General features: G+C 43.4%; 1 protein-coding gene across 7 annotated transcripts in view; it reads right to left on the reverse strand.

The window, feature by feature from the left end:
• Window positions 1-15396, reverse strand: part of IDE (insulin degrading enzyme) — a 78891-nt gene extending 63495 nt beyond the window's left edge. Inside the window, exon 1 of one of the 7 annotated variants that reach the window (XM_077350256.1) lies at window positions 15197-15396. Coding sequence is in view for 1 of the 7 variants with exons in the window: in XM_077350257.1 (XP_077206372.1) it covers window positions 6724-6836 (113 nt within the window). In the remaining 6 variants the exon portion in view is untranslated. Of the gene's footprint in view, window positions 1-6723; window positions 6903-7002; window positions 7193-7346; window positions 7368-12526; window positions 12686-15196 lie in introns of those variants that run through there. The other 6 variants (XM_077350255.1, XM_077350260.1, XM_077350259.1 and 3 more) reach the window with 6 other exon arrangements.
• Window positions 15397-15466: the final 70 nt, after the last annotated feature.

Below are 15466 nucleotides of genomic sequence, written 5' to 3' on the forward strand. Positions count from 1 at the left end.
TACTGGAAAATGTCAGGGACCAAAACTACCAGACGATGACCACACAGCCTGGAAAATCCTCAATAGCCGATAATACTTTTAATTTATTTTTTAGAATTTATATGGCAACTGTCAAAAGAATTGCTTGAAGTGGCTCACATGTAAAAACAATGGCATCAATCTATAAAGAAAGGCAGGCAGACTCCATGTGAGGGCATTGCAAAGGCACAGTGCTTGGTGTCTAACCACAACCCACTTCTCCTCTGCAGGTATGGCACAGAGAGCACAGCTTGGGATGTAGATCTTTATGGGCAGGCTAGACTGTCCTGCAGGAAACAATCCTTCTGTACCCCAACCCAAAGCCATTAACAGCCTTATAGAGAAGAACCAGCACTTTGAATTATGCCGGGAAACAGACTAACATCCAGTGCAGATCTTTTAGCACAGGGGTGATGTGATGCATATATCCAGCTCCTGATAACAGCCTGACTGCAAGATTTTAGACAAGATGAAGCTTTTGGACTGTCTTCAAGGGCAAAACACATTGTGAAGAGCCCACTACAGTAATCTAACTTGGATGGTATGAGAGCATGAATCTTTGTGGTTATGTCATTTATTTCAAAGAGTGGTCTTAGCTGGAGCACCAGCTGAAGTGGTTAAAAGATTGTGGCTTATAACATCTTATAACTCAGCTGGTGCTCCAACTGTGACCATTCCTTGAAATGAAATGATTTAACCACAGAGATCCACAAAGTAGTCCTGAGACTCCACTCATAGGCCAGGATTCAGCTATGAGCCTCTCTGTCAGAAAGTGGGCAATCCCCACCACGAAGGGTGGATTCTGTTTTCAAGCAGTTTATTCAGTTTTAAGTTACAAAGGAAAGAAAAATGGCACACTCTGAGGAAGTAAACTGAGTGATGTTGCCCACCAATCAGTTTTTAATGACAAAAGTTGCTCTTGCAACATCTGAAAACCAGGAAATGAAAAGAACCATACATGTAAATACAAGGGGAGGAGAGATACTTGTACCGCCTAGCTGGCTTTTTAAACGCTTCTGAAGTGACTTGTAGGAACACTTGTGTCATAAACATCGATCTCCGCAGTTATGCAATGCTTGCACAACTACTGGAAATAAAAGAATCTAAACACCACCATAATAAACTACAGTAAAAATAAGATTAGTAAAGACATTAGTTGAAATCATAGTGTCAAATGAAACCTTGAACCCCAATCCCAAAAACCAGTTCAGAGAGATTGTTATCTGTGGACCAGAAATGAATCCAAACTTAAAAACCAGAACAGGAAAAGTTAGACTAGATCCCATTTTAGGTTCATGGCCACCTAGAGACTTCAGATTTGGGTTCAGTGATAGTTCACAGAAAACTCCTCACTTAACAGGTTTTTCTGTAGTTCAGGTTCACAGTTTGATTCCTTACTTGAAATAAGCCACCTTGAGTCATGAGGAAATGCAGGATGTATTTTAATAAGTAAACACCAGTGGGGCATAGAGTTCATCCACAACAGCACTCTAGGTGTGTCATTAAGAGGGACCCATAACAACACAGGGACAGTGGTCCTCATGGAAAGTTTTTGAAAGATTAAAAATGAAATTGTAATTCCCTCCAAAACAAGTGGTAAAATCATAGATTAGTATGCCTGCAGGAGGAAACTCACTGGTGGTTCTATCATAAAAGAAGAAACTGAGTAGATTGAAGAAAAAACTGCAAGCAATTTGAAAAAATATTTTTCCAACTTTTTAGAAGCGTGCTCATGTAACAACAATGAGGGTTTATAGTGCAGGATTTCATTGACTGGAGCATACCTTCATTGCTAATGTGGACAATGAAGAGCAATAACTCTCATATCAATACAAACAGAAACTTGATTTAGCTAGCCCTTTGCTAATAGTGTTGTATTATTCAAAACTTACTACATTTCTCTTTGGAATTGTGAACCACATCCACTAGATACAAGAAGAATTGTAAAATCGACACTTCAGTTCAGTTAGTTTTATTACGGTCATAGACTAGCACAAGATGATGCAAAAACATCAATTAAAACCAGGAATTAAAACATCTTAAAACATAGTAATACAAAGAATACATAATAAGGTACATAAACACAGCTGTTCAGTTCACTTGAAACAGGCCGTTCTATTATGAACTTTCATCGCTGCTGCACAGAACTTGGCAGCTCTATAGGTTGTATCATGATCAATATCTGTAAGCAGCAGAGAAACGTAAAATTCTCCTGAACGCCCTGGGAATCTGTCTAACAGTGGACACTGTGTATAAAATAGCACCAAGAACTCCTGATTCTACTAGAGAATATTGTTTTTCAAATCACTTCAACTCTAGATTTGCCCCCAAAGGTGTAAGTGAAACTCAACCTACAGTTAATTCAAGGACTGTTAATTTAAGGATACTAAGACATATAAACAGGAACTCCCTCCATCTTGATTGACAATACTTGTTGTTGTCCGACCCATCGCAACCCCATGGACAATGATCCTCCAGGCCTTCCTGTCCTCTACCATTCCCCGGAGTCCATTTAAGTTTGCACCTACTGCTTCAGTGACTCCATCCAGCCACCTCATTCTTTGCTGTCCCCTTCCTCTTTTGCCCTCAATCGCTCCCAGCATTGACAATACTAGCTCCAACAATAACACTAACAACATGTTCTTTCCTGTATCTATTAAAATTATTTTCCTTCTAAGAACAGGTGAAGCTTCTGGTTTCTTATACATGTCTTAACATCTCCGTATACGTTTCTCCCCAATCTTTTATCCTTTATTTTGTATTTTGATTTCTTTAGGTTTTGCATCTGTATTTATCTCTCATTAGAGAGAGACTACTGTCTCTCTAACTGAATCTAACTTCTCAGTGACATATGGTGGAAACAGATGCATGCCAACTATTTGACCACCTCTAATGAAGTACCCACATGACTGTGGTGAATCATAGCTTCTACTTACTTGTTAAATATGATTTTTAAGAGACCATGCAATAAGTTGATGTCTGCTTCCTTCCAGAAAACATAAGTGACAAAAATGCACAAAAATATGCATTACTAATGTTTACTGTTTCTCCCATTTGGTATAATATTTATGTTTAGGAATTTTAGCTATTCCTTTATTTTTTATTTATGTTTGGCTTTTATTCTGCCCTTTCTCAAAAAGATTTCAATTTAAGTGGGTAGCCACTTTAGTTTGAGTTAGCAGTGGCAACATTAAGACCAACAAAGTTTTATTCAAGGTATAATTTTTCATGTGCACATATTCTTCTTCAGATACATTGAAATAGACATTGCTAGTACATACATATAGGTCAGCCTTTCTCAACTTTTTTACCATTGAGAAACCCCTGAAACATTCTTCAAGCTTTGAAAAACGCCAAAAGTGGCGTGATCATACAGAATATGGTTGGGAAGCATAGTAGTGTGCACACCTGCCTGGGGTCTCTCCCGTTCCCTCCAGGCCATTTTGGGAGGGGGAGCAGGGCAACATGACCATATGTGGTCATTTCATCTGACAAATGTTTAACAAAATTTAAAAATATATTAAAAATGAAACCTTGGTTGAAAAAATGTGATATAGGTAGAGGATGAGGAGCACTAAAAACATAACCTAGGGTTATCCAAGGGACAACACAACTGAAACTGTTATTACATTCCTTGTTAATCAGAACACAAACCGGGTGCATTTCTAGTTGTATTCCCATGTGTAGCCATGTTCCTAGTAAGATCACATGATTCTACAAAACCTCTATTTAAAACACTTAAACATATTGCTAGCTAATAATGCCTCATACAAAAATATTAAGAATACAAAATTATGAATCATCATACACTAGAGTAGCAGCTCTGAAAAAAATCTGAACTACCCCATTAATTATAGGAATAATTAACTTCCAAATCCACAGCAAGCCATTTTACCTATTAACGGATATTAGCTATTCATTTCCTAATAAATCCAGTTTCCATGACTAATATGTCATCTGGAAATCTGTCAGGACCTTGATTTTGTCCAGAAGCTCATTTCACCAAACAGAGGCAAAGGCCAAAAAGGCCCTGGCCTAGGCCAGGCATACTTGCTTGGGGCCGGGAACACACAGCTGGTTGGCATTGGTTGACTGCAACGCTTTCTGGGGGACGTACTCAGACAGGCGGTTCCGCAGATATGCAGAGCCCGAATCACATATGGGCTTGAAAGTCAGTACCAAAACCTTTAGCAGGATCTAGAATTCAACTAGCAATTAGTGCAGTTGCCAGAGGACTTGCCTTATATGGGTTCTTCAGGGTGTTTGTGTGATAACCTGGGCATCTGCATTCTGGACCAGCTGCAGTTTCCAGTTTAGGGCCAAGGGAAGGCCCGTGTAGAATGAGTTACAATAATTCAGTCTGGAGGTGACTGCTACATGGATCACCAGAGCCAGGTGTTCTGGGACCAAATAGAGTGCTAGTAGCTTGGCAAGGAGAAAATGTTAGCTGTGCTACTCTATACAAATCTTGCATGATGTACCATAGAGAAGAACTGTCACTCTTCCTACTTCCTAGCTAAGCTTTCTTCAAATTTAACACAATTTTCAACTCCTTCACTCGAGCCGAAATACGGTAAATACTGCAATTCTCTTGGCCTTCTGACTCACTCCACCCTTGTATTTCTATTTACACGCTGCCAAGTTTTTCTCATTCAGCTGAGCAGATGCTAGTCATTATTTATTTATTTATTTTATTTATTTATTTAGATTTCTATACCGCCCATTTCTTTGCAGCTCTGGGCAGTTTACACAGAACATTACTGCTGGAGCCCACTGTGAAAGCCATCACAAATCTGGGTCTGGCTACCAAATAATAAAATGACAGGCACTTAAGCCCCTTCTCTTGTATCCCTAACAGTGTCATCCTAAGAACACTCTTCCTGGGAGTAAGCCTATTGAATAAACTGGAGCAGTTCTCTTCTAATCCTCACAAGAGTATACCTTTACCACCCACTACTACGCAAAAGTTAGCAGGCACACCTAACTCAAAGGATACAGCTGTGAATCCTACATCACACATTCCAGATAATATTTCATCTAATAAAATGGCCATCACACCTGAAAGTTTTTACCGTTCACTACAGATAAATGAAAGTTTAAAACTTTACTACTATACTATGGACTTCAGAGCTAGCTTGGTGAAGTGGTGTAGACTGGACCAGGCTCTGGGACAGCCAAGTTCAAATCCCTAGTCAGCCATGGAAACTTGGGCCAGTTGCACACACCCAACCTAACCTACATAATGGGGTCACTGTGGGGATAAAATGAAGGAGAGGAAAATGATGTCAACCACATTGGGTCCCCAAGGGGGAGAAAGTGAAGCCACAAATGAAGTAAATAAATACTCATTAGAAATGCCTGCAGCCTATTCCTTGGAATAAACTCAACTCCATATGGCATGCTTTCCAGTAAGCGTGCACAGGATTGCAGCCTTATGTTCCTTCCGAAACTTTGGCGACATTGAGTCGCCTCATTTTCAGACCAAATTGTAGATTTAGCTGTGATGAACATCCAAGTCCTACATGTGCAATTATTAAATTATCAGATAACTTTAAAGAATACACAGTTATTGAAGAGTCAAACTCACAGTTCTGAAAAGGAGCAGAAAATGCCTCTCTTAATTTTTTTGGAATAACAGAAAGATTTCACGTACACGTCCTCAAACATATAATATGTAATAGTAGAATTAGATCAGCCACTTTCTAATTTCTTTTCTCATTAAAGTTGCCTGAACTATGACAGCCACTATCTGATAAGCGTATTACTTAGTGGGGGAGTAGTTTCATGAACCGTGCCGATAAAGCAACTGGTAATATTGCAGACTCATGGAAAACTATCACACTCCAGTTTGGGGGAAGAAATATTGAGTTAACCCACAGAATGTACACACATAATAAAATGCAGCAACTATACAAAAACGATGCACATTTCCTCCCCCCCCCCTTGGTGAGGGAGTGAGGTTTACGTATTAATACAAGTATTTACTGACACAGGAATCTGGCTTTAAAGAACACTCCTTTCTCCAACCTCTCTGGGAAACGGCTGTTGTCCAGAAAAGCATCCTGCCACTAACATTTCAATAACTAGTAGGTTTGCAATCCTCGTTTAGCAGCTGTAAGAAACCCCTTCATTGGGGCTCGCTCTCTCACACCAATGTGACTCGGAGCCGGGCACACGTCAGGAGAGCAGTCTAGTTAACATAGTTACGCCAGCTGTTTATTTCTTGCTCTCTGCACGCTGGCAACATACATGGCCATGGCACAACTACAGGAAATGTTCTCGGGGCAGACCCCGCTTCGCACCCCAGTGGGCCTCTCACGGGTACCCTTCACCGGGGGGGGGGGGGAGGAGGAGAGAGAAAGGCCCCTGCCGTCCCCAAACTCCCTTCCGAGCACCTGGGTGCCAGCAGGCTTCGCCTTCCCTTCCCCCAGCGCGACAAACACTCATTAACGCTGATTCACCAGTTCCCGGAGAGGGATCAAATCAGGCGGCATCAGGCAGCGGACCGTAATAACCCGCGAGAGGGGAAGACCCCGCCGCCGCCGCCGCGAAACTCGTTACACAACAAGAGGAGAGGGGGGGGGGGGCGCTCCCGCACACACACACACTCTCTCTCTCACACACACACAAAACACACACAAATACACCAGCGGCCCCATTTCGGGCAAGGGCGCCGCGTGGCGAGAGGGCACCGCAAAACTATACCCGGGAAGGAAGAGCTGCCGCCGCAGAACTGGAGGAGGAGGGGACCGGAGGCCACAGGCGAGCGGCGCTACCCTGCCGAGGAGAGGAATAAGCTGCGGAAACCGCTGCCGCATATCCCGGCCCTGCCTGCTGCCGCCGCCGCCGCCGGTGCCAGAGCCCGGCCTACCTCTCGCCGCCCCGCCCCGCCCTCCGCGGAGCCTGCCTAGCGCCCCTGTGGCCGGCCGGCGGAGGCGCCATTTTCCCTGCCCTCCCTCGCACGGAGGAGGGCGCCGTCCGTACCTCGCCTGCCGAGAAGGGCCCGACGGACGGGCCGGCTGGAGGCGGACGGAGCCGCAGCCCAAGAGCTGCGCTGGCCGAGCCCGGGAAGGGCCTGTTGCTGCCTGTGCTGCCGCCGCTCGCCTCCGCGGCCAGACTGATTCCAGGCGTCGCTGGCCGTCTGGCAGTCACGGCGCGCCGCAGTCCTATGCGCGCATACTTGGCAGCAGGGACCGCGGGCCCCGGCGGGATTGGCTTGCCAGGAAATGCAGGGGCTCGGGTTGCACGAGGAGAGGAGCGGAGCGGAGCCGGGGCGCCTCGAAGGAAAAGGCACGCCGCTCGGGCCCTTGCTCCCTAAGCACGCTTACCTGGAAGTAAGTTGCCTTAGCAGCCAATAGCCTTAACTCCAGGCTAAACGTATTGGGAGCGGGATTTCTGGCATGACCAGCCCCGCGTTCTCCCTTTCTTGCACAGTCTGCAAGGCACGCATTTACCGAACCACTATCATCCTGATAAATATAATCCTAGGCGGATTATATTGTTAGCCCAATGGTGCCTCCTCCCAGGTAATTGCAGGCAGGACTGCCATTTTCAACCTAGGCAAGCCTAAGCATATTGATTTTAACCTACTTAGGCAGGACCCGTGATCTTGAGCAGAAAAACCATAAGTGACCAAGGCCACAGTAAATATTTAACCTATACCCCCCTCCTAAAAATGGGATACCTATACCCCCTCCCAAAAATGGGGGGGGGGGGCTGAAGGTAAGTTTTCGAACAAGGGAAATATTTTCCCTGGGGCACAGAGGATGGTCGACTCTTGTCTATTAGAGGCAGAATAAATTATACAATTTAAGAGGCAATTTTGATTTATGTTATTCACAATAAGTAGAAGGCCCTCTAGAGCAGCATTCTGTGACCTTTCAGAAGTTTCTGAAAACCCTACAACTAAGGGTATATAGGCAAACCCTGTGTATTTTAGCCCCGGTAATGAACAGCAGAATTGAGCTTCATTAGAATATTAAATATAAGGTGTTTTTTTTAAAATACAGACTAAGCAATAATTTACATAAAGCTATGGGGTCCTTCCACATTACCATTCTAAAGCAGATGTTATTCTTCATTGGCCAGATTTTGAGTTCAGTGATACAGGGACCGGGATTCATACGGTGCATTTCCTTCTCTGATGTACTTTGACTATTTCAAACAGTGCTGCCTTCTCCTCCCCACGATCTTTCTGACTTAAAAAAAAAATTCATCGCTATAGTGCTAAACCAATGCAACATTTCAATGCTATAGAGGCATCACTTAGATGCCTTGACTCCACTGACTCTATGGAGTCTCCAGTGCTATATTGATACAATGAGATCATTCATTTGTTTATTTGTTTTATTACATTTATACACTGCCCTCCCCTGCAGTTCAGGGTGGTTTACATTGCAATTTGTGGTGCAGTACAAGGAAGTCATTTGGAACAGTGGTCCCCAACCTGCAGGCGGCGGCCCGGTGCCGGGCCACGAAGGCCATGGCGCCGGGCCATGAAGGCCATGGCGCCGGGCCACAGCTCCCTCTCCCCGCCCCCACGCAGTAAAAAACTTCCCAGGCCGCAAGCTTGCGGCCCGGGAAGCTTCTTACTGCGGGAGGGCGGGGAGAGGGAATCAGGGCCGGGCCGCGCACTGCGCATGCGCGGCCGGGCCGTGCATGCGCACATGCACCATTCGCGGCTGAAATCGTGCATGCGCGGCCTGGCCGCGCATGCACAATGCGCGGGCGGGGCAGTTGCCCTGCCGGTCCCCAGCCTCAGAAAGGTTGGGGACCACTGATTTGGAACATGGCTGCTGTTACCTCAAAACAAGAGGAGAGAAGCAGCTCATTGGACAGCAAGTGCTCAGGTATCAGTCACTGGTGTGACAGACATTGCTAACCTAAGAAGGTGGAAAGAACAGGAACTGCAAAAACCGATACCATTTGAAATATAGGTTATCAATAAATTAGAACACTTTGCCACTGAACAGTGAAAGCATAAAACTTGGTGTTTCAGCAGATTTTTTTAATTTGAATTTTCCTAATGAAATATCAAATGGATAGGCAAAAAAAAATCTATACATTATTGGCTTTAGCTGCAGGCCCCAGGAGCCATTCAAAAATAGATTAGAACATGTACTGCAGTTTTAAAAAACTTTTATTTTGAAATATTGTTACTTAATTTATTGCCCACCACTCAGGAACCGACTAGTGGCAGGTTACACAACAGTCCAAGTACAATAAAACCTCCATAAACTTTACGAAGGTTGGACCATAAGGAAGGCTGAGCGTCAAAGAAATGAGGCTTTTGAACTCTGGTGTTAGAGAAGACTCTTGCGAGTCCCTTGGACTGCAAGGTGAACAAACCGGTCAGTCCCAGAGGAGATCAGCCCTGCCTGCTCCTTAGAAGGCCAGATCCTGAAGATGAAACTGAAATACTTTGGCCACCTCATGAGAAGGAATGACTCCCTGGAGAAGAGCCTAATGCTTGGAGCGATTGAGGGCAAAAGAAGAAGGGGACGACAGAGAATGAGGTGGCTGGATGGAGTCACTGAAGCAGTAGGTGCAAACTTAAATGGACTCCGGGGAATGGTAGAGGACAGGAAGGCCTGGAGGATCATTGTCCATGGGGTCGCGATGGGTCGGACATGACTTTGCACCTAACAACAACAAAACTTTACAAAAAATGGCAGCAATTCTATATATACACAATTTAAGACCAATAAAGTTTAATTCTGGGTATAAGCTTTTGTGTGCATGTGTGTAAGCTGGTTACCATATTGCAGCAGAAATTTGACTTATAGGATGAAATCAAGACAACCCATCACAAATGCACTCCTCCACCGTTTCCTTTGTGTCATTCTCTTCCCAGTATTCCAAAAGAAGACTGAAGTGATGTTGGTATGGTGGTATTTCAAAGATATAGGACCAGTGCAGGTGACAACCAGCACTACAGTTGGAACCAGAAACTAATTACTAGCAAGTTTGTACTTAGTCATCTTTACTGAAGTTTCCTGGTTATAGCAAGCAATAGGATTAGGTATCAGAATATATTTTAAAGACACAAGTTCCTCTCAGGTAAACAAGAACTTTAAAATTGTTATGGCATTGGTTACTTGCTGCTTATCTAGGACTGGAGAGCCAGTTTGGTGTAGTGGTTAGGAGTGCGGACTTCTAATCTGGCATGCAGCGTTTGATTCTGCACTCCCCCACATGCAGCTGGGTGACCTTGGGCTCGCCATGGCACTGATAAAGCTGTTCTGACTGAACAGTGATTTCAGGGCTCTCTCATCCTCATCCACCTCACAGGGTGTCTGTTGTGGGGGGAGGATAGGGAAGGCGACTGTAAGCCGCTTCGAGCAGAGAAAAGCGGCATATAAGAACCAACTGTTCTTCTTCAACTTATCAGAAACACAAAAGGACTGGATAGGAAGAGCATTGCTAGACACAAACAAAATGACCTTCCTTATAGTCCCTGTTATTAAATCCCAGGAGTGCCTATTTACATATTAGACCCCTTAAGAAGACCCCAAGGGGGGGTTGAAACACATTTGGTTATCGGTCATTTATCCCTGTATCAAAAGGTTTTGGATTTGTGCCACAGTTCATGATAGATGTTGATGTTTCTAAGTTTTATATGTGCACATGAATTGAAATAAATATTTGCATTTTAATATTTAATACTTATTCTGCTGCAGCTCAACATTTTAGGTTCCTAGCTTGTATACACAGGTTGGGTTACTTTGTTCCCTCTTTTATTGTTTGATACTGTCAGTAATACACCTCCTATTTATGACAAAAAATTGTGGGTTTGATTTTGAGTTTTTGTTTTTTCCTATAGTAAATAAATTAATAAATAAAATTAATGTGCTAAGGTTGCATAGAGTGTGGTAGTTGACATTATTAATTCTGTTACTGGGTATTTTATCAATTTTGCTTATAGAAAATGAAAGCATTTATAAATTTCATAAACATAGCAAATAGTATATGCTGAGTTATAAATTTCACTCCCATTCCATGAATGTATATAACTTCCACTTTTCATTGGAAAAATACATTCCTGTAAGAAGGCTCCACTTTAATAAGTAGATTTTTCCACCCAGCAGTTATTCACAGATGGTTAACTATCCTGCAACATACTGAGAAGTGCCAGTGAGTATTTGGGTTTAGTAGGGTTCCCTTTGGGTTCCTAACAAAAGTAAAGCAATTGTACGAGTATGTATGCAAGGCAAATCTCAGTGACTTCAGTAGAACTTACTCCCCCCCCCCCCAGATTGCAACATTAGTATCTAAACCAGAGTTGTCAAGCTCATGTGTTATGAGGGCTGGATCTGACATAAACATTGTTTTCTTGGGCCGGGCCACATGTGCTGGAAAATGTCATGCCAAGAACCAGAGATTATCGTTTATAAAGTACACAGGCAAACCCAATTAACTATATTATTATTTTAGTCAAAATACAAACAAAAGCAACTGATTCCTAGCAGTGAAGGCAATAAATGTAAATAAATAAATGTATTTAATCACAAGCAAGACTAATTATTTTCTAAAGGGGGAGAGGCAGATCCCACAGTTCCATACAGATTAGTTACTTTTTGCATATATAGCACTTTTAAGAATGAGTCAGCTTCCTTGCAAGTAAATCAATTAGTTTTTCAGTACCCCCACATGCCTAGCCTCAGCAGGTAAGTACATCTATGAACCCTTTTACTCTTTGTTTCCTTTCTTCCCCACCCTACCTCTTAGGATCTCAAGTAGGCACATTTGACTACTCCCTCCACCACTATCCTCACCCCACCCCACCAACAATCCTGTGAGCTGGGCCAAACTAAACAACTAGCCATAGCTGACCCAGATTACAGGGTCCTGGCTTGGGGGGGGGGGTCTGAACTTGGCTCCTGTGGGGGAAAAAATACCATACCTCCTTTTTCTCTGCCTTTGCTACCATCCCCCCACGTTATTTAACCTCAGCCTCTTAGCTCCACTCCCTAGTCATTTCTATGTCTTTACGGCTTTGACTACACACACCTCACCATGTTTGCCTGCTGGCCCCTACCACCAAAAAACCTCCTGCCTTGCCTCCCTTGTACCAGTTGCTTGCAGGCTGGTTTTGGCACCCAGGCAGTATGTTTGATACCTCAAATCTAAATCATGAGCCATGGATTCAACCTGCAGGCTTTCCAGATGGTGTTTTGGAGCTGAAATAGTGTGGTCCAGTGAACCCTCTGGTTTTCCACATAAAGTAGCCATACCAGTATCTGTTCTTTGCTTTCTCCAACCTTGCCTACCATGGTTGATTACTGGATTTTCCTGTCCATAAACAAACATCCCTTTCTTGTTTGACTTGTTGCAACAGAGATGATGTAGATCAGTTGTCCTCATAATGTATGAAGTTGGGCCAACTTCTGTACTACTTAGCACTCACTTGCAAAGTAACTCCCCATCACAAAATGCAGAAATCTCTGAAGTTTATCATTAGTTCACTGACTCAAACCTTTCCCCAGATCCTTGGACCAACCGATCCTACCTGATTTCTCTCCTTACCTCCCAGGCTGCTTTCCAATCTTAATTGTCTGTTTGACATCTGATTATGCCTTGCCTGCTAAGACATCTTGTTCTGTTAATGTCATTGAAAAGGGCCTGGGCCAGCCTTGGAGAGACTGAGGCTCTTCTTTTCCATCAAGTGGCCTGGTTCATACAGTTGTAAACAGGAATTGCTTGAGTGTCTAGTTCATGCATGCAGAGTAATGAGGTGGTAGTGAGGTAATACAATGGACTTAACCACTTCAGACTGCAGACAAGAGATCATATTATAAAAGGCTTTCCCATGTTGAAATGGAAAAGATGAGCAACAAGGTAGAATCCCACCCCCACATACACTAGTTTCTGTTTCCATGGAATGTTTTATATGAAAGAAGGCCAGAATTCAAAGCTGGAATCTACCATCTGCTGTCTGTAGGACTTTAATTAATGCACCCATTCCCCTGTATTTGGGGCCGTAATTGTTCACCTTGTCTTATCTTAAGTGTATATTTGATTAATTTGCAAATACAAGATTTGTACTGGGCTGTATAGATTATACAGAGGTTACCTTCTGTTTCTCATTATTTTATTAGGTTTGTAAGGGATGACTCAATTCCTCATGTTACATGATCAGGTGAAACTTAAATAGTAAGAATGTGAATCGTACATTAGGTCATGCCATTTAAACACACACCCTCCTTTCATTAAATCCTACCCTGGATATACTAAGAAAATACCTAAATGGCATTAGTAATTTTTGTGTCAGGCTGTGGTGAATTAACTTGGAGCTCTTGCACTAATTTATATGCTAAGCACCCTGTCACCAATCTTGTGTGGCAACCCAGGAGAGCCAGGATCAGTAGACCCACACATCATCAAAAGGGAAATGTTAGCTCTTCCTGAAGAGTTGCTTTAGTTCCTGACTTGAACTCTGTAAAGCAGCCCCATCTGAGTGGCTGACACCTCCTGAGGAGCCCACTTTGTGTTTCTGCTTCTTGCAAATCATTGCCTGAGGCACCAAGAAACTCAACCAGAAGCGCTCTACCAAATGCAGTAGGAGTCAAAGGATCCAGGCCTAAGTATGGTGACTTTAACAGACTTCCCCAACTCCAGATAGCTGAATGAAGTTTTCAACAGAGTTCACTACTTATGCATATTAATCTCACATTTGTTGTTTTTTTGCAAAGATTTTGCAGGTTTCATGCTTCTTTCAGAAGCCTGTAGAGCCTGTGTGACAGGGACTAAAGAAATGTAGGCATATACTAGTTGAAGCTCCACCATTACTTTTAAAAACTTGTGTCTTTTGCTAGCTTCTGTTGAGCTGTGGACATCTGGAACATGTTGCCTGCTATCTTTGAAGTTGTCTGTCTGCTGACATATCCTTCATCTGACCTATGCCTTGGTTGTTGCTCCATGTTTTGCTACAAATTATGACAGCTGCTTAGCTTCATCAGCTGCTGCCTGTACCCAAGCCTCAGGGGACTGTTCCTCACACCCATACCCATAATATAAGGCAGTGGATCTGTTGACAGTAAATAAAGATCTTTTGAATGCAGAGGGCATCTGTGAATGTTAATTTACCACAACTTCGTAATGTGCCGACAGGTATACAAATGCTGATCGGTAAGGCTGTAGAATATAGAACCAAGGTTCTTGGAGAGCCCCATTAGTGTGTCGGTGACCAATGAAATAATATTCATTCTCCAACAACTAAGGACCCAACTGTATTGTTCCTGAATGACTTCATCCATATAAATACACATGCCTCAAAAACCTGAGCTTGCATAACACGCCATAAATCTGCACTGCAAAAATCAGATATAATGCTTTCTGATCCACTATAGCCCAAAGATCCAGCATACAGATCTGGGTATTACACAGTTCCACTATACTTACAGATGAAATCCATGGTGATAGGAAGTCCAGAGTCAGCGGGGTTTACAACACAAGTTGTGACCACAGATGTAACTACATAGTGATGTACATACGACTAGTAGGGTGGATTTAGATCATCCTTGTATAATAATTTAAAGGGATCTTAGTACCTCCGGAGGTGAATCATGGTGTGCAGATGAATCTTACAGAATACACCTCCTATTCAGTAACACTCTGAGCAGCCGTGAGTCGCAAAGGTGGGTTATAAATAATGTAAATACATAAACGAACAGGAATACATCCCTAAAACACCTTTTCACCTTTCATTTCAACATCCAGGAAGCTCATTTTGCACCTTTCAGGGCAGAGTTCTAAACTCCAGCCTGGGAAATTCCTGGAGATTTGACGAGGGACCTCACCTAGAATCTGCAATTGAGTCTGCCCTCCGAATCTGCCATTTTCGACAGGGAAACGGATCTCTGTAGCCTGGGGACCTGCTATAATTCCGGTGATCAACCGCTCGATGGGGAACTTTAGAAATAACTTTTTATTCCAAGCCCCCTTCACGACTGTTTCCAGCATTCTGACTGGCCTTTAAAAATATCTGATTACATGGCTTTTGTTTTTAGAATAGTTTTTGGTGGTTCATTATATCTACGCGGCCAGGGCTGGAGACGTCAGGGAGCGTTCTCATGACAACAGGGCACGTAACGGGTGATGTATGCAAAGAAACAACCACTGCCAACTGATCATAAAATTAATTAATTCTCTCCCCCCCCCCCATACATCCACCAGCTACCTTTGGGGTTCCAGCACAGCATTAACATGTCCCACGATGCTTCCCTGGACGGTCTTTTCGCTGTTCCTTTCTCTGACCGACTTTTTTAAAAATATTATTTTTAGAATTATTATATCGATGCCGTTCCGACCTTCAAGGAAGAGGATAAGGAAAAAACTACAACTCCCAGCATGCCGTGCACTCTTGTAACGGACAGCCAGCTCCTGCGCCCGTGTCGCCGATTTTAACGTAATCCGCGAGATTTGAACGGAGACGCATCCCATCGTGCCT

Source organism: Paroedura picta, chromosome 8 (genome assembly GCF_049243985.1).
Source record: "Paroedura picta isolate Pp20150507F chromosome 8, Ppicta_v3.0, whole genome shotgun sequence".
Taxonomy (NCBI): Eukaryota; Metazoa; Chordata; class Lepidosauria; order Squamata; family Gekkonidae; genus Paroedura; species Paroedura picta.